Genomic DNA, 18,983 nt, shown 5'->3' on the forward strand with positions numbered 1-18,983 from the left:
TAGCGCTGGTCTTGGCTTAGCTCATTTGCCCCCTTTTCCAGGCTGGGCTGCACGTTGCTCCTCTGAATTCCTGTCTTCATGCAAAGGGAACCAGAAGTCATCTGGGACAATCTCCTGGCAAAAAGCAGGACCTTTCAGCCATATGTCCCCCAGTCTTACAGCAAGTGGGGCAGCGAAATACAAATTCTGCAGACGCAGAATGGTCAGAATCCAGTCTCAGAATTCTGCAGAATAACATATCCATGCAACTCTGGAAACAGTATCAATTATTTGGAGATGCAAATCCAGGGAAGAAATCAGGGTGGTGATCACATGGTAAACATTAACCCTTCCCTAGGTTCACACTCAAGAGCTTAGTCGATTTAGGTGTGTGTAATTAAGTCTTTTTAATTTGCAGGCAGGCTTCTAACCTGAGTAGGTTTAGTTCTCTGTGGTGCTATTTTAATTTCTCCTGCTGGGTTTTTTTTTGTTTTGTTTTTGGCTGTTTCTCATTGTGATTAGCTGATTGTTTTATTAGAGAGGCGTTTTATCATTGCTCTGCTTTGAGAATATTTTTGCTGAAAGGCAGATTATAGAATAAATTGATATTTTCTAGATAAATCATAGCAACAACACCCCCCCATCCCGTTTTCTATAGGTGCCTCCAAATAAACAAAAGCTTCAAAATCAGAAGATATGCAAAATGTCAAGGAGAAAATTTGCTGGATTTTACACGTGCAGGAGTAGCCCAACCATAAGTGAATTCAAGATGCTGCCTTGTACAGTCAGACCATGGGTCCTGAGGAATTTCTCAGCAACTCCTTAGTAAAAAGCCAACTTTGTTGTGCCTTCATTCTTGTGACACAGCCTGTACTCTCTCCTCTGTGCCACTGACCGGATTCCATGTAACCCTTGACCCAGCTAGAATGACTTTGAAGCCATCAGCCAGAAAGGTCTTTAGACTTGCTCATCATCCCAACTCTTCCCTAGCCGGGTTTATTTTTTACTGTGCCAGCCAGGTCCTCCTCCCCGATTCTGCAAATGTTCTGCTCTCTTGCACCTTCATTCCTCAGGGAAGGTCCAGCCACAATGGCTGTGTCCTGCCCTCCACTGCCTGAGGTAGGACGTCTCTGAATACCAGTTATTGGAGCTCAGCAATGTGGAAAGTTCTGCGCCATGCTCAGGTCCTGCTTGCCGGCTTTGCAGAAGCGCCTGTTTGGCCACCGTGAAGAACTGGCCTCTGGGCCCACCCAGGAGAACTCTTCTGAGTTTCCTAAGGAGGTTAAGCCACGAGCTACATCACAGCTCGCTATCCCCACTTTTCTCTGCAGCTCAAGATGCTCATCAGTGCCCTGGTAACAACAGCCACCGCAAGCAGCGGGCCTGGAGGGCAAAGTGAGGACCGAGCCAGGCCTGACATTTGCTGCTTGCCAATGCACGGCCGATGCACCTGCCACAGGCAATGGGAGGAGGGCTCTGATTGGTGGCAAGGCAGTTTCCCCAGCAGGTGTTTGGGGAAGGTGGGTGGGGATCTGGCTCCGATTCTGACCACAGCAGAAGCAAAGGATCAATGCTCCCTTGTGTCATGCTATGGGCCCGATCCAGCTCTCTTCTTCACCTACTATCCACTCTTTAAAACAGCCAAGCAAAGGCAAATGGTACGACGAGCATCATGCCCAGCTTGGCACTGAGTCTCCAGTTCAGAAGGTTGGACTGGCCAGCCCCCAAGGCTTTGGAGTAATGCACTGACCGACTGACTCTTTACCACCTGGCAGAGGATAACCCAGAATGGCAGCATTCACAAGACAAGACGGTAGATCGGAGGTGTATCTGAGTAAAGGCATAGGCACACCATGGAGATCAACCAGTCCTTTAAAAAAAAAATGTTTCAAGGGTGCTGTAGTTTTGCAAAGGTCTTCTTAAGCAGGCTTAGTTAGCCCCAAGGCTGAATTAGGTTACAGTCCTGAGGGTTAAAACAGCTTGGAAACTAGTGCGGTTCAGCGGCAGGAGTGGATACCCAGTGAGGGAAGCTGCAGATTCCCGTTTCCTTGGACGTTTGCAAGGAATAGCCATCTGTCAGGAACACTCCAGGCATAGAGTGTTCTGGCTCCAAGTTCTAAGAAACCACTCGCTGTGTTGCTTCCAGCCAGAAGAGCTGCTTCACATGTCACAATTTCAACCAGCAGGCGATACTACACCTCCACGAAAAATGGTAGCTTACAAAGTGCATTCTTGTCTTTGCACCAGGAACTCGCAACAGAACAGTGAGCTGCAACTGAGACCCTCGCAAGGACACTTCCCCAGGGACTGGGGGAGGTGAACCAGGCATCTCACACGAAACCCACATGCGACAGTTCTGCTGACACCCGCCTGCTGGATAAGCCCAGACGAGTTGCCAGCCCTTCACCCATCTGTTGCGTTGCACAAGCACAGAAGTTGTGCTCAGACCCCCGGTTACTTGCACCAACAAATGGAAGGAGTGCTGCTCCATATCTGCTAAAAGCGACAACAGAAATCGCTGGCAGGTGCAGTCGGGTCACCCGTGTCCTAAAATGAACCCTGGTGCTTCATCAATCCGGCCAGAGACACAATCCATTTGCCAGCGATTCACAGCGGCACATTTTTAATGAGTACGCAGACGTAAGGGTAATTCTCCTATTTGCAATAAATCTCTCTCTCTCCCCCCCCCCTCCCCATCCCTCCCCATCCCGCAGGGAGAAAGTCAAGCACCAAGCAAATCTCAATTGCAAGATCTGACCATCCTTCACCCAGAAGGAAAACAAGACCTCTTTTGCCATCTCACAGGAAGGCCAACATGGCCCACAATAACCACCTCTACAACCTGGCAGGTGGGAAATTCCCAGATTTCAGACCCACAGTATATTCCGGGGGGGGGGGGGGAGAAAGGACTTGGGGTGCCACCACCTACCCATCTTTCAGAGACATCTGCCTGGCTGCTGTTGGGTCCAGGAAGACCCTCTGACCCAGAGTCCACGCTAAACGCAAATGCTCCCCAATCACCCAGACCGAACCCTTCCCCCCACCCAGAAGAATCCCCTGCCCACTCCCTTGAACCCATTGCCTCTACTTCCCAAAGCACATTCTGGGTAACATCTCCTCTGGCTGACGCTGCCCAGCCTAGGCTTGCCATACCCACCCCACCCCACTTTACCAAAAGTTATCTGCCAGTGCCAAGTCAATCTAAGGATGCTCCAGCAAATTGGGTACCAGATGAGTGGGTGGGCCGCGCATCTTCCCAGCTCCTCCTCCTCCCTCCGTCGCCCCCCCCCGCCATGAAGGAGGTGTGTCCAACTGCCCCCTCTCCCTCCCACGTGCCCCCAACCCCCCACCCCGCTCTGGCACTCACCCTTGACGGCTTCTCCTCGGTTGAGCTGGATCTCGCCCTCGCCCTGCGGCGTGTAGCTCTTGACGGCGATGAACTTGCGGCCGGGCACGGCGCTGTACAGCTTCCTCTTGGGCCCTCGCAGCGGGGCCGGCGCGGCGTGCGGGGTGGGCTCCACGCCCGGACCGGCCCCCGGCGCGCCCCCCGGCCCGCTGCCGCTCCCGCTGGGGCTGTAAACGAAAATATACGTTACGGTGGTGTTGCCCGGCGGTGGCGGCGTCTGCTGCTGCTGCGGGAGCGCCATGGCCGCCCCGAGGGAGCCCTCCTTGGATCGGGGCCCGCCCGGGAAGAAGGCAGGAGGAGCGCAGAGGGAGGGCTCGGCGAGCGAGGGGAGGGGGCTGGTCGGGGCTCAGCGCATCCCGGGCAGCGGCGCCACCAGCCTCCGCCGGGGCCGCCGCCACGAGACGGGGCCCGCCGCTCGTCGTCCGCCCGGGGCGCCGGCGGGCCAGCGAGGCTGCGGCCGGGCGCTGCGTCCGCCTCCGCGCTCCGCCGCCTCCGCCCAGGGCAGCGCCATGGCTCGGCCGGCCCCGCGCCCCGCGCCGGCCCCTGCTTCGCGCCGGCCGGCTCAGCTCGCCCGCCGACGGCGCCCGCCGCCCGCCGCCTCCGCTGCGCCTCCGCGCCGCGCCCGCCGCTGCGCCTCCCGCCGCCACATGGCGACGACGGGGCGGCTCGGCCACCGAGAAACCCCGCCCGGCTCTGGCGGAGCCTGGTGGTGCTGATGCTGCTGATGCCGGGATGCTGCAGGTGCCGCCGCCGCCGCCGCCGCCGCCAAGCGGCTCCTCCTCTTCCTCCGGCTGGAGGCGGGGACCCACCCGGGCCGGACCCCTCCCTGCCTGCCGACGGGAATCGGAGGAGCGTAGCGTGGCGACGGACCCCGCCGGGTCATCTAGTCCAACCCCCGGCAAGGCAGGGATGCGCCAGCGTTGGCGCTGCCTTCTGCCCGCGCTCCCAAGGCAATGGGGCTTTGAACACACACACATGTCCCCTCCCTCCGTGGTTTTATGGGCAGCCAGGACTTCGCCGCCCGGCTGAACGAAGCTGGCAACCCCGGGAGACGCGTTGGCATCGTGCAGACCCTCCCTTCCATGGGTGCCAAAGCCCACAAAATTCCCCATGGAGCGGCCGGGCACCCACAAATTTCGGAGCCAGGGCCATGCACGCTGCGTGGCACCCACGGCCCTGGGTACCCACGGTGACGGGCCCAAGCTGGCACTCCTGCTCCCTTCCTTGCCTGCCTGGCTCGCCCTTCCCAGCCTCTCTGGAGCTGCTCTCGAGTGTCCGCGGCTGAACGCAGCCGGCCTGCTTTGCCCACCGAAGACCCTCCTTCTCCACCTCGAAGCCGCCCCCTCCCCTTCCCGGCACGACCAGGGCTGCAAGGGTTTTTAGCGGGGAAAGGAGGGAAAGGCTGTCGTCTTTAAAAGGAACGCAGCAGGCAGGCTTTCAACAGGTGGAGCTTTCTCTCCTGGCAACGGGAGCTAGCACCTGTTGGATTCCTGCTGGTGCTGGAGGCGGATGAGCGCCCATCTCCGCAAGACAGAAGCCGCGGCTAGGGGGCGGGGAGGCGGATTCCGCCCTATAGAAGCTCCCTCCTTGGTTCTCTCCTCCACGCACCCCCCCCCCCAGTTATTCCTGATAATTTTATCATTCCCTGCCATGACCCGAGGCCTCCTCAGAGCTGCCTCAGGACACAGAAAATGGTGAAGTGACAGTAAAGGCAGAGCATGTGCAGAGTGCGTTTAATAAAAATAATAAAAATACATTTTTATTTGTACCCCACCCTCCCCGGTTGGAGCCAGGCTCAGGGCAGCTAACATCATAAATCAGGAAAGGATGCTCAGCTACAGCAACACAGTATTTGGGCTGAAAGGAAGCTCCTCCAAGCCAGAGAATGAGCCTCCCAGGTTGTCAGGTGCTCACAGACTCCAACCCCCCCCCCAACACATCTCCCTTTCCTGCCTCCTCAGCTGCCCCCCACCCAAGCCCTTTCCTGCCTAGTTCCTTCTCGCTTCCTGCCCTCTGTGCCCAAGAAAAAGGATTTAGACTAAGAGGACAATTAGACGCAGCGTCGTGTAGTGGTTATTGTGTTGGAACAGGACCCAGGAGACCAGGGTTCGAATCCCCACTTGGCCACAAAGCTCCCTGGGGGGACCATAGGCCAGTCACTGCCTCTCAGCTGAGCCTTCCTCGTGGGGTCGTTGTGGGGATTAAATGAGGAGTAAAAGAGTTTCTTGGATGTAATAATAGCATGCTGTACATTGAAAGAGAACTACCATATATGAAAACAATGTGCAGTTGGTATCTAACTCCTACTAGGTTAGCAAAAATGTATAGAATCGCTACCAATATATGTTGGAAATGTAAAGAGAAAGAAGGCACTTTCCACCACGTGGTGGATGTGCAAAACAACAAAAGCATTCTAGGAAATGATATATAATGAATCAAAGAAATACCAAGGGAGCAGAAAAGACTTTTTATGTGTGTGACGACAGCTGCGAGGATGCTTTCCCCCAGAGATGGAAGGAAGACAAAGTTCAAACCAGAGAAGAAAGGATACTCAAGATGAGGGACTATGCTGAATTGGCTAAATTGGGAGAATCAGAAACCAAGAAGACAAGAAATTTAACAAAGAATGGGACAAGTTTATAGATTACCTTAGAAAGCACTGTTTAACGTTTAAAAACGTTAATAGGTCTGATATAACACTTGTAATGTAAGAATTTTATGATTAAAACAGGATATATGGTAAACAAAAAATTGGATAAATAAGATGCAGCTATGATAAGAGGCTATGGCTCTGCCCAAGTGCTACCTCCTGGCCTCCCTTCCTAGTGCCCATCTTGACCCTTGATGGGCTCCCAGCTTCAGAGATGGAACCAAACAAGCGGCAACACAATGATGGAAGAGCAAGCACCCACAAGTGTGTCCTCTCCTCTCCAGTAATTTACAACAGAGGGAGCTTCCTCCTACTGAGTCAGACCACTGCTCCACCTAGCTCCATACAGTCTGCACTGGCTGGCAGTAGCAGCTCTCCAGGGTTTCAGAAATATTGACTGTTTGACACAAAGCTAGGCAAAGGGAGCCTCCCGGGAAATGAGGGAGGGTTTTCCATGAAAACCTAAGGCCCACAAATCTCTGTTTGGTTGAAATCAACCACTGTCGCCCCCCTGAAATGCCCAGAGGAGGACACATTCCTGCAATGCACCTTCTCTTTTTACAGCCCTTGGCAAGCCCTTGCAAGAGAGGCTAGAAATAATAATAAAAGCAAGTGCTAGTAGGTCCTCTGCATGGAGAAGACTGGAAAATGTTACTGGGTGACAACTTTGCCTCTTGTCGTCACCCAAAAGGAAAGTGATGCCCAACCTGGTGATAACCGAACAAGTGGTGTAAGGAGGGAGCTGCAGCCCAAGATAGGGGGGGAAATGTGGTAAGGGAGCACCTTGTTGCTTAGTCATTTAGTCGTGTCCGACTCTTCGTGACCCCATGGACCAGAACACGCCAGGCACTCCTGTCTTCCACTGCCTCCCGCAGTTTGGTCAAACTCATGCTGGTAGCTTCGAGAACACTGTCCAACCATCTCGTCCTCTGTCGTCCCCTTCTCCTTGTGACCTCCATCTTTCCCAACACCAGGGTCTTTTCCAGGGAGTCTTCTCTTCTCACGAGGTGGCCAAAGTATTGGAGCCTCAGCTTCACGATCTGTCCTTCCAGTGAGCACTCAGGGCTGATTTCCTTCAGAATGGAGAGGTTTGATCTTCTTGCAGTCCATGGACTCTCAAGAGTCTCCTCCAGCACCAGAATTCAAAAGCATCCATTCTTCAGTGATCAGCCTTCTTGATGGTCCAGCTCTCACTTCCATACATCACTACTGGGAAAACCGTAGCTTTAGGAGCACCTAGCTAGGGAGCACCTAGCTACTTTAAATGAATTCAAATCTCCAGGCAGGGCCTGATAAACTGCACCCAAGGGTACCAAAGGAGCTTGTGGGTGTAATCTCAGAGCCTCTGTCTATAATCTTTGAGAATTATTGGAGAACAGGTGAGGTCCCTGAAGACCGGAGGTGGGCAACAGTTGTCCCCATCTTCAAAGGGTGGGGGAGGAGTGGGGGAGGTAAAAAAGGCTACTGAAGAAGAGTCCACCACTTTTCAAGGAAGTTTGTTCCACTGTCATGCCATGCAGTGATATTAAAAAAAGGTAAAGTCCAGTCAATGCAACTATGGAGTTGCGGCACTCATCTCCCTTTCACACCGAGAGAGCCGGTGTTTGTCCACAGACAGCTTACTGGGTCATGTGGCCAGCAATGGGACAGCATGATGGAAACCAGAACGCATAGAAACACAGTTTACCTTCCTGCCACAGCGGTACCTATTTATCTACTTGCACTGGCATGCTTTCGAACTGCTAGGTTGGCAGGAGCAGGGACCGAGCAACGGGAGCTCACCCCGTCGTGGGGATTCGAACTGCCGACCTTCAGATTGGCAAGCCCAAGAGGCTCAGTAGTTTAGACCAAAGCGCCACTCGCACCCCCTAGTAGATATATAAATGACCGTCTCTGAGGATGTCCAGAGTTTAGCCCCTACGTATCTGAGCGGAGGATGGAGAGTGGCTAAGAGGTGGAATTTCCAAGCAAGGCTGAGTCCACACTACTGCCTCTCACTTCAAAACTGAGGAATTATTTTTTTTTGGGGGGGGGTGTCCCTCTGCCAGCAAGCCCCCAAAGCTTGCCATTCCTCCTCCTCCAGCTTCTAGCCCTTCTCTGCTTAGTCATGGTAGGTGAGGAGAAGCAGCAGCAAAAATACAAGAAGGGCAGCCAGAACAGCATCTGAATGCTAATGGAGTCTCTCTCCCCCCTGCCCCCCCAGCTGCAGGAGAACGAGGAAGAAGATGGCAGGCTGAAGAGGGGAGAAGGAAGGTGGTGGCCCCCCCAGCTTGGTGCTCCGGAAGCCAGACAACCCCTTCCATGAATCTCGAGCAAGCAGATTTTGCGAAGTCATTCTAGCTCCACGTTTGCATTTTGGGTGGCAGGTTTTGAAATGAGTGGCATTGGTAAGGTTTACTTGAGAGCAGGTTTCTTCAATAACCCCAGGTTGCAGGGGGGGGGGGCGGGGGGTGCTTGGGAAATGAGACCAAAGACCTTATCCTCTCTCTTTGTTTCAATACAGTCATACCTCAGGTTGAATATGCTTCATGTTGAGTGTGTTTGAGTTGCGCTCCGCGGCAACCCGGAAGTAACAGAGCGAGTTACTTCCAGGTTCCGTCGCTCGCGCATGCACAGATGCTCAAAATGACGTCACGCGCATGCACAGAAGCGGCGAAAAGTGATGTGCGCGTGCGCAGACATGCCGTACCGTCGCTAGTTACATTTGCTTCTGGATGCGAATGGGGTTCCGGAATGGATCCCATTCATATCCAGAGGTACCACTCTGTGTGGGAGGGGGGGAGTTGCAGCTCCCTGGTTTTCATTATTGTTAAGGTCTTCGCCGCCAGCTGTGGCCGAGTGGCCCTTTCCCAGTGATAACTTGCAATCAGATTCTCCTATGACATTGACTGGGTTGTACATTGCATTGCTTTTATCCGAGGGCCGTCGTTTTGGGTGTTCCAAGTATAAACATAAATTTTAATTCCATTCTTCAGGCCCTGCAAAAGCCGAAACGATATGGATTTCATTTGTATTCCTGTGTGTATCGACTTCTAAGCAGTTTGATGGAGATGGTGGTATTATTGACGCATTTTTGGCCGCTGATGAAGACTTACATGAGTTAAAATGCATTTGGGTTTTCAATATTCTTCTTCGTATAACATATTATATGGGCATGCTGCTTCACTGAATTTCTTCACTTTTCATTGTTAGTTTGTGGACCATCCCTAGGCATTCCTTATACATTTTATTCATTCCCATTAAATGTGATTCTGTAACTTGTAGTTGTTCTCTTAACTTCTGGGTTTGTTGTATCTTCAAGGCCAAGGCCAAGGCCACTATTGTTGTTGTTGTTGTTGTTGTTGTTGTTGTTGTTTAGTGGTGTCTGCCTCTTCGTGACCCCCTGGACCAGAGCACGCCAGGCACTCCTGTCTTCCACTGCCTCCCGCAGTTTGGTCAAACTCATGCTGGTCTCTTCGAGAACACTGTCTATCCATCTTGTCCTCCGTCATCCTCTTCTCCTTGTGCCCTCCATCTTTCCCAACATCAGGGTCTTTTCCAGGGAGTCTTCTCTTCTCATGAGGTGGCCAAAGTCTTGGAGTCTCAGCTTCAGGATCCGTCCTTCCAGTGAGCACTCAGGGCTGATTTCCTTCAGAATGGATACGTTTGATCTTCTTGCAGTCCATGGGACTCCCAAGAGTCTCCTCCAGCACCAGAATTCAAAAGCATCAATTCTTCGGTGATCAGCCTTCTTTATGGTCTAGCTCTCACTTCAATACATCACTACTGGGAAAACCAGAGCTTCAACTATAGGGACCTTTGTTGGCAAGGTGATGTCTCTGCTTTTTAAGGTGCTGTCTAGGTTTGTCATTGCTTTTCTCCCAAGAAGCAGGCGTCTTTTAATTTTGTGGCTGCTGTCACCATCTGCAGTGATCATGGAGCCCAAGAAAGTAAAATCTCTCACTGCCTCCATTTCTTCAAGCTCACTATTACTGATTTTTATTGGCTGCATTTGCACCCCACCTTTTCCTTGAAGGAGCTCGAGGTGGTTTCGTGGTTCTACCCACTCCTCCATTTAATCTGCGCAACAATCCTGGGAGGTAGGTTAGGCTGGGAGGCACCGACTGGCACCCAAGGCCACCACCAGTGAGCTTCATGGCAGAGTGAGGATTCGAACCCTGGTCCTCCAGATGATAGCCTGATACTCCATCCATTACACCACTGCTGCCTGCATAAGCTTGACAGAATAGAAAAGTTTCCAGCAGGCACTTAAAGGCTGGTGCAGAAGGAGTCTGCTAATTCTCTATTGGCAGAGAGTTCCACAGGACTAGGCTGATGGTACTAAAGACTTGGTCTCTTGTTGTTGTTGTCAAACAAGCCTCACCAACAACACTCCTGCAGGTGAGCTCAGTGATCAAGCTGGGATATAAGGGCTCAGGTGATCCATTAATTGGATCCTGAACTGTTGTTGTTGAACCTGGCTCAGTAGTAGATGGGCAGCTAATGCAGTTGGCAACCTTATTCATTTAAAAACAAAACAAGAACGTCACAACTTATGGCAGTGCTTGATTTACGTATAAGCTAAACAAGCTATAGCTTAGGACCCCACTCTCTTGGGCCCCCCCCCAAAAAAAAATTAAAGGAAAAAATACCTGTATGTATACTTCCAAAATATAAGATGAAAAACAAATAAAATAAAACGTACCTACAGCAACGGTGTTTGTGTGTTGTGTGGGCTCCTATGATGTAAGTCATGGGCCTCGCCTGCTAGCCTGCTCACTAAAATATCCCTGGTTTGCTCCTTTCTATATATAGGGTGCCTGCATTCTGCATGGACTGGTTGCATGGAGACATGTGCAAATGGCTTGAGATGTCTATTAGGTCCATCAATGACCATATAGCATATATTCAACACACAAAACAGTGACCATTTGTTGTTGGCAAAGGACAGCTGGACATAGAAAGTGTCAGTATATGGAAACATTGCAGCTGCAAACAGCCAGATTGTTGACATCACATGATGCGGCTATCTGTGGGAAGGAATTTCCCCGGACGTTCACAGGCTGGAAGAGTCTCTGTGAAGAGTGTAATTTGAAACCTTCCGTTTGCGCATGCTCAGGAAGTTTGTCAGACTTGCTAGAAGAACTGAACTGAAAGGATGTGTTTTTCTCTAGTGCTGTAGACAGAAATAAAAGGATGTAAAATAGACGTTTCTGTCTGTCTCCTTTTCCCTGCTAGGGAAGAAGCAGGAGGGAGGGGTTGTGCATTTTACCCACACTTGGGAAAATGTCGCCTCTCAAAATCTCCCTGGTCTGTCTGGATATCAGCCAGAGGAGGTTACTGGTATGCAAGCTCCGAGGACAGTGAGAGGGGCCAGCCTCTGCGGAGGGGGCTTGCAAACCGACAGAAAGGGCCCCATTATCCAGGGCCTGGAGATGCTTATTGAGAGTTAGGGTTAGGGAGATGCTTATTGAGCATTCATCCTGATTTGCTGACAGGGATGTTAGATGGCATTGGCTATTTATTGATCACTCATTCTGATACCTTTGTGGGGAGGTCAGACTACAATGTGTCCAGCAATTGTTACCCCCCTTTTAAAGCTAATTGCCTAATTTTTGCAGATCCCCGGCTACTACAGGGATCAGAACATAATTGTCTTTTAGTTTGACACTTCTCCAAATTTTGCAATAGATGTTTAGAAATGCATAGACTGAGAAGGAGGAACAGGAATATCTACCCAATGAATCATTGTATTTTAATATTCTGCTGGAATATTCTGCTGGAACCCAGCCAGATGGGCAGAGAATGAATGAATGAATGAATGAATGAATGAATGAATGAATGAATAAATAAATAAATAAATAAATACAACTGCTCCCTAAGGTCACCCCAGTGAGCTTCATGGCTGGGTGAGGGGATTTGAACCCTAGTCTCTGCCAGGTGCTAGTCCGACACTCTAACCACTACACCACACTGCCTCTCTCTAGCCATTTCACAAGCTCAGGGTTTGATGCATCTCCTCCCCCAAATTAGAGCACACTTGAAAACATGCGAAACAGTCACATGCTCTTGCAGCTGATAGGTTTGTTGGCAGTTGTAGTCCAAGAAAGCACAGCTGGTGGGAAACATCTGTAGGGCACCTGGTTGCCCAAGGGTGCCCCATGCAGCGCGAGAGAAACTTTCTGGATCCTAGTGGGGCATACCTGAAGCGAAATGAGTTAATCTAGAGGCAGGCGGGTCTAGAGGCAGAACGGCTAAAGGGTATTATTTGGGGGCTGCTGGCTGTGAAGGGAGGCAGCTCTGAGTAGGTGCCTGACACAGATTTTGCATCTGGCCTCAATTTCAGCCTCCCTGGGTCAGCCTGAGGCCCTCCCTAGAGCATCGCCACTTCTGGCTTTGCTACGAAGCCGCCAGAGAAGATCTGCTTTGCTTAAAAATAAATAAATGCAGATTAGTCACTCATAAGGCACTGGCAAAAATTGCTCTTAGACTTACGTTAACTGTTTAAGTGATGTATGGCGTGCTCAGGTTGAGAGCAGCAGTGGGAAAACTCTGTGGTTTGAGTAACTGTGCCATATTTCTTAGAAGTAGCAGGGAGAAAACCCTCCGCAGCCCTGCTCAGATTCACCTTGGTGTTTGTGAGTTTTTCACAATGTCCAAGCCTTCTCCTGGCCTGCGGTGTTGGCACACCCATGATGATGGTGCCACACTCGGGCTCGGCGCCACTCTGGAGTCTGCTTTGGTGCCAGATGGGCACCAACGGGCAAATGGTGCGATGCGCAAGACATCCTGCCCTCCCACTTCCCCGTTCATCCCAAGCTCAGGATAGTTTTGTAAGCCCCACACCCATTTAAAAAACTCACTCAGTTTCAGAGCAATCAATGGGCCTTTCATCAGCAAGAGTAAAAGGTTTGGCACAGAAGCTCAGAATCTGGCTGGCTCATTTGCCCAGCTTGTCATGTTCAGCTGTGCTGCCTATTGACCAAAGAGAGCCGCAGATCCCAGAATCTTTTCTCTGGCTTAGAATGTTAAATGGGGCTCTGTTGCAGGTGCGTTCAGCACGTTATAATCTCATGGGCATGAGTTTGCTTTCGCAAGTACCAAGACCTTCAGTGTCGGCCCCTCCCAAGCAGCTGGCTTTGGGCACCTGGCCCACAAAGGCTGAAGGCACATAGAATCATAGAATTGCAGAGTTGGAAGGTACCCTGAGGGTCATCTAGCCCAACCCCCTGAAACACATCATTCAATGTTTAATATTCAGAGCTAGAGAAGAAATTCGGGGGGGGGGGGAAGAGCCCTCATCAGAAGACCTGAGCCTTCAGGTCATGCGCCTATCCAGTCCAGCATCCCATTCTCACAGTGGCAGACTAGATGCCTGTTGAGTCAATACACAATTTAGCCGAGTGTTATAGGCTGCACACATGTGACCGCCAAATCAGGTAACAATGAGTTCGTGTGCCAACTTTTGCCAGCCCAGTGACCTCCAGATGTTGGTGGACCATGGCTGACATCCTCTTGATCAATGGTCATGCTGGCTGGGGCAGAAGTCTAGCAGCATCTGGAGGGCTCCAGGTTGGGGAAGACCAGGCATAGACAATTGATGATGATGATGATGATGATGATAATTTATTATTTATACCCTGCCCATCTGGCTGGGCTTCCCCAGCCACCCTGGGTGGCTTCCAACAGAATATTCAAACAGTGGCGTAGCATGGGTTGTCAGCACCCGGGGCAAGGCAAGTAATTTGCGCCCCCTAACCCGTGGATTTGCGCCCCCTAACCCGTGGATTTGCGCCCCCTAACCCTAACCCCCAGATGTTGCACCTGGTGCGGCCGGCCCCCCCTGCACCTCCCACGCTACGCCACTGTATTCAAATACACTAGTCTGTTAAACATTAAAAGCTTCCCTAAACAGGGCTGTCTTCAGTTGTCTTCTAAAAGTCTGGTAGTTGTTGTTCTCTTTGACATCAGATGAGAGGGTGTTCCACAGGGTGGGCGCCACTACCGAGAACACCCTCTGCCTGGTTCCCTGTAACTTGACTTCTTGCAGTGAGGGAATCGCCAGAAGGCCCTCGGCGCTGGACCTCAGTGTCTGGGCAGAACGATGTTTGGGACTACAATTCCCATCACCCCTAGCTAACAGGACCAGTGGTCAGGGATGATGGGAATTGTAGTCCCAAACATCTGGAGGGGTGGAGTTTGCCTGTGGCTGGAGAAGACTGTTCTAGTCCATCCTTAGCAAGAATGTGATGCTTCCTTGCGTGTCGGCTGATGGCACAAGGGACGTAGGAGAGAAGCTCTGGAGAAAGGAAAAATGAGATGAGGGAGGGGAACCCATCCAGACAGGCTGGTCTCAGTGGCCAAATAACTCTTAGGTCTGTCTAGCCACCATTGAATCTTCTGAGGCAAAAGGTTTTAGAGAGCAGCAGAGTTTAGGGAAGATCATAGAATCATAGAATCATAGAATCATAGAATCATAGAGTTGGAAGAGACCACAAGGGCCATCGAGTCCAACCCCCTGCCAAGCAGGAAACACCATCAGAGCACTCCTGACATATGGTTGTCAAGCCTCTGCTTAAAGACCTCCAAAGAAGGAGACTCCACCACACTCCTTGGCAGCAAATTCCACTGTCGAACAGCTCTTACTGTCAGGAAGTTCTTCCTAATGTTTAGGTGGAATCTTCTTTCTTGTAGTTTGGAACCATTGCTCCGTGTCCGCTTCTCTGGAGCAGCAGAAAACAACCTTTCTCCCTCCTCTATGTGACATCCTTTTATATATTTGAAGATGGCTATCATATCACCCCTTAACCTCCTCTTCTCCAGGCTAAACATGCCCAGCTCCCTTAGCCGTTCCTCATAAGGCATCGTTTCCAGGCCTTTGACCATTTTGGTTGCCCTCCTCTGGACACGTTCCAGTTTGTCAGTGTCCTTCTTGAACTGTGGTGCCCAGAAGTGGATATGATTCTTTAGCTGCGATTCCTGCCTTGGACCAGATGGGCCCTTGAGGGAGGCCTTCCAACTCCACAATTCTACGATCCCATGAAATTTCTCCAGCTTCAAATCTGGGGGAGAGGGAGGGGAAGACATAGGGGATTTTTTTTTTCAGGGGTGAAAGGGAGTTGCCGTCGCAACAAGGGAAAGAGAAGCACTCCCACCTGCGAGGGGAGAGCAGGCGATGGTGTTTGCTGGAGCATTGCAAGGATGCTGGAGACCAAGGCAGAGATGGTGGCTGGAGGCAACGTGGGTTGTTAAGGAAGAGGCTTCAGCTCAAGGTCTCCCTGGTAACATTTGGCGAGAACAGAGAGAGCAACTGCTCACTAGATCTAAAGGGGTTAGGAGGAGATGTAAGCAAGGAAGGAAGGCTGAGGGGAATCTTCCTAAAGGCCATTCAGCAAAGGATAAAGCCACACAGGGTCTCATGCCATAGAGATTTTTTAAAAAAGAAGAAGCTCAGATAGGGACAGACAGACTTTAGGGACAGACGTTCCTGTCTCCAGACTGAGCACAAAAGTGTGCTGCCTTGCCTCCAGGTCAGAGACTCTCACCCACACTTTTGCTTGACCCATATTCGGACAAGAAAAAAGTACTGTTCTTGGGGGACAGGGAGTGGGTGGGAATGCAGGACTCCCTGGTCCTGAATGGGGCAACTGTGCCCCTGAAGGACCAGGTGTGCAGCCTGGGAGTCATTTTGGACTCACAGCTGTCCATGGAGGCGGAGGTCAATTCTGTGTCCAGGGCAGCTGTCTACCAGCTCTATCTGGTACGTAGGCTGAGACCCTATCTGCCTGCGGACTGCCTTGCCAGAGTGGTGCATGCTCTGGTTATCTCCCACTTGGACTACTGCAACGCACTATATGTGGGGTTACCTTTGAAGGTGACCCGGAAACTACAACTAATCCAGAATGCAGCAGCTACACTGGGGACTGGGAGCGGCCGCCGAGACCACATAACACCGCTTATGAAAGACCTACATTGGCTCCCAGTATGTTTCCGAGCACAGTTCAAAGTGTTGCTGCTGACCTTGAAAGCCCTAAACGGCCTCAGCCCAGTATACCTGAAGGAGCTTCTCCATCCCCATCATTCTGCCTGGACGCTGAGGTCCCGCGCTGAGGACCTTCTGGCAGTTCCCTCATTGCGAGAAGCAAAGCTACAGGGAACCAGGCAGAGGGCCTTCTCGGTGGTGGCACCCACCCTGTGGAACACCCTCCCACCAGATGTCAAAGAGATAAACAACTACCGGTACCTGACATTTAGAAGACATTTGAAGGCAGCCCTGTTCAGGGAAGTTTTTAATGTGTGACATTTTAATGTATTTTTAACCATTGTTGGAAGCTGCCCAGAGTGGCTGGAGAAACCCAGCCAGATGGGTGGGGTACAAATAATAATTTTTTATTATATTATTCTGACCATGTACTTGTTGAACTGAAGCTTCATTAAGTAAAATCCCTCTGTGGATCTTCCGTGTGTCCGATAAGATCTGGTTCAGAGGGTAAGATAGGGTTTCCAATAAGACACAGCCAGAGAATGGCCTCGGACCCAAGGGAACTAAACAGCACACAATGCGAACAAAATATGGGTCAGGCAAAAGTGGACTGTGGCTTTCCAAATGCTGGGGGGCGGGGAGAGTACATGCCAGGACAACAGGCCCTCCCAAGGGAGTTGTGTCGTTCTGCACCAAGGAATCCTGGGAACTGTAGTTTGTCAAGGGCGATGGTGACTGCAGCTGTGCATGCTAAACTACGTGGGAGGCGCTGTGGGTTAAACCACAGAGCCTAGGACTTGCCAATCAGAAGGTTGGCAGTTCGAATCCCCATGACAGGGTGAGGTCCCATTGCTCGGTCCCTGCTCCTGCCCACCTAGCAGTTCGAAAGCACGTCAAAGTGCAAGTAGATAAATAGGTACTGCTCTGGCTGGAAGGTAAACGGCGTTTCTGTGCGCTGCTCTGGTTCACCAGAAGCGGCTTAGTCCTGCTGACCACATGACCCGGAAGATGTACGCCGGCTCCCTCGGCCAGTCAAGCGTGATGAGCGCCGCAACCCCAGAGTCGGCCACCACTGGACCTAATGGTCAGGGGTCCCTTTACCTTTATGCTAAACTACAGTTCCCAGGATTCTTTGGGGAAAGCCATGTGCTCTAAATGCGTGGATCTGTCCCTTATGTCATGGAGAATGACAGGCAGACAGTCCTGCCCACCAGCTAAAGTTGCTTGTGGTGTGTTTGTCGGGGGTGGGGGGCATTGGGGAGGGAGAGCTCAGTATCTGGCCTGCCGTTCCCCATCTCCTCATCTGGGATGCAAAGGGCTTGTTTTCACTCACCTGTTTTTACATTATTTCCCCCAAGAGCTTCAACTGTTAATTACACGGTTTGTGCCCGCCTCCGCTGGGCTGGAGTTGCCTCTTATCGCTCGCCCCCGCCCGCTCCATGCTGAGAAATCTGTGCCCACCCCAATGCACACTGAGCAGTAAGTAAAGCTAACTTTAATAACCGAAGAAAGCAATCCGCAGGGGTGCAATTTTAATATAAAAACAAGGGCGCTTTTTGCCGGCGATCTAACACTGTAATTGGTGGTATGTCCTGCAGAAAAGCACAAAGACGGTGTCTGAGGCACCCACTCACTTGTAAGTAGAAGCTAAACGGTTTCAGCTAAATCTCTGAGGGCGCCCTGCGATCATAGGGGTATTCCTGATCTGACAAGAGGCAGCCCAGGCATTTGGTGGAATGAAGCTAAATTAGTGAGGCTCCAACGACCGTAGGCAGCAGTGGCCAAGCTGGCTGGCTGCCTGTACTGGCTGGTAGGGCAACAGTTCTGTTTGTAAGAGGAAGCAGATGGTGACACAAGGCAAAAAAAAAAGGGGGGGGGAGCTTTGAATGGAGTAAACAAGGCCAAATCCCAAGGGCCAGCCCCCCTTCCTCTGTTCCTGACCACCTGTCCAGGAACGACAGCCTCTGCGAGGAGCGAAGGGGGATGAGGAAGGCTGGCAAAGTTAGCCAGGAGAAGAGCAATGGGGAAACTGAAGCTAAGCCACAGAAGGGCAATGGTATGTTCCAAGAAGCGGAAGAACCAAGCAGGCAGCTTGCTGCATTGGGGAGACTTTCTGGTTTAGAGTAAAGGTAAAGATAGAAGTTTTTAAAATTATGCAAGGGATCGAGAAAGTGGAGAGTGAACATGTTTTCTCCCTCCTGATAATAGAAAAAATAAATAAATAGGGGTGCTTGGCTTTTGCTGCTGTGATAGAAATTTTGAGGTCTTAGATAGATGATAATATTCTTAAAGAGCAGAGACATCGCCTTGCCAACAAAGGTCCATATAGTTACAGCTATGGTTTTCCGAGCAGTGATGTATGGAAGTAAGAGCTGGACCACAAAGAAGGCTGATCACCGAAGAATTGATATTTTTGAATTCTGGTGCTGGAGGAGACTCTAGAGAGTCCCATGGACTGCAAGAAGATCAAACCTCTCCATTCTGAAGGAAATCAGCCCTGAGTGTTCACTGGAAGGACGGATCCTGAAGCTGAGGCTCCAAGACTTTGGCTACCTCATGAGAAGAGAAGACTCCCTGGAAAAGACCCTGGTGTTGGGAAAGATGGAGGGCACAAGGAGAAGGGGATGACAGAGGACGAGATGGTGGGATAGTGTTCTTGAAGCTAGCAGCATGAATTTGACCAAACTGCGGGAGGCAGTGGAAAACAGGAGTGCCTGGCGTGCTCTGGTCCAGGGGGTCACAAAGAGTCGGACACGACTAAACAACTAAACAACAACAATGTTCATAAGTGTACCAACCAAGCACGTACATAGATCAGCACAGGAAGACCGACCTGAAGTCATTTTTGATTCCCAAACTGACCAACTCTGCAAGGAGGGAGGGGGGGTCAGGGAGCCTTCCCCTTGTCTCAGGAGTTGAGTATTTTAATGGGTGACAGACTATCAGGAAAGGCTATCAGGAAAGGCAATCAGATAACTTGGCAGACA

General features: G+C 51.2%; 1 protein-coding gene across 11 annotated transcripts in view; it reads right to left on the reverse strand.

Annotated features, from left to right (window-relative positions):
* The window catches only part of SHANK3 (SH3 and multiple ankyrin repeat domains 3), a 487,858-nt gene that overhangs the window by 165,630 nt on the left and 303,245 nt on the right, over positions 1–18,983 (reverse strand). For all 11 annotated transcript variants that reach the window (XR_014160963.1, XM_081879612.1, XM_081879611.1 and 8 more), the window contains one exon: positions 3,347–3,552. Coding sequence is in view for 10 of the 11 variants with exons in the window: in XM_081879612.1 (XP_081735738.1) it covers positions 3,347–3,552 (206 nt within the window). In the remaining variant the exon portion in view is untranslated. The remainder of the gene's footprint in view (positions 1–3,346; positions 3,553–18,983) is intronic.

This window comes from Podarcis erhardii (assembly GCF_964252035.2).
Source record: "Podarcis erhardii genome assembly, chromosome: 10".
NCBI lineage: Eukaryota > Metazoa > Chordata > Lepidosauria > Squamata > Lacertidae > Podarcis > Podarcis erhardii.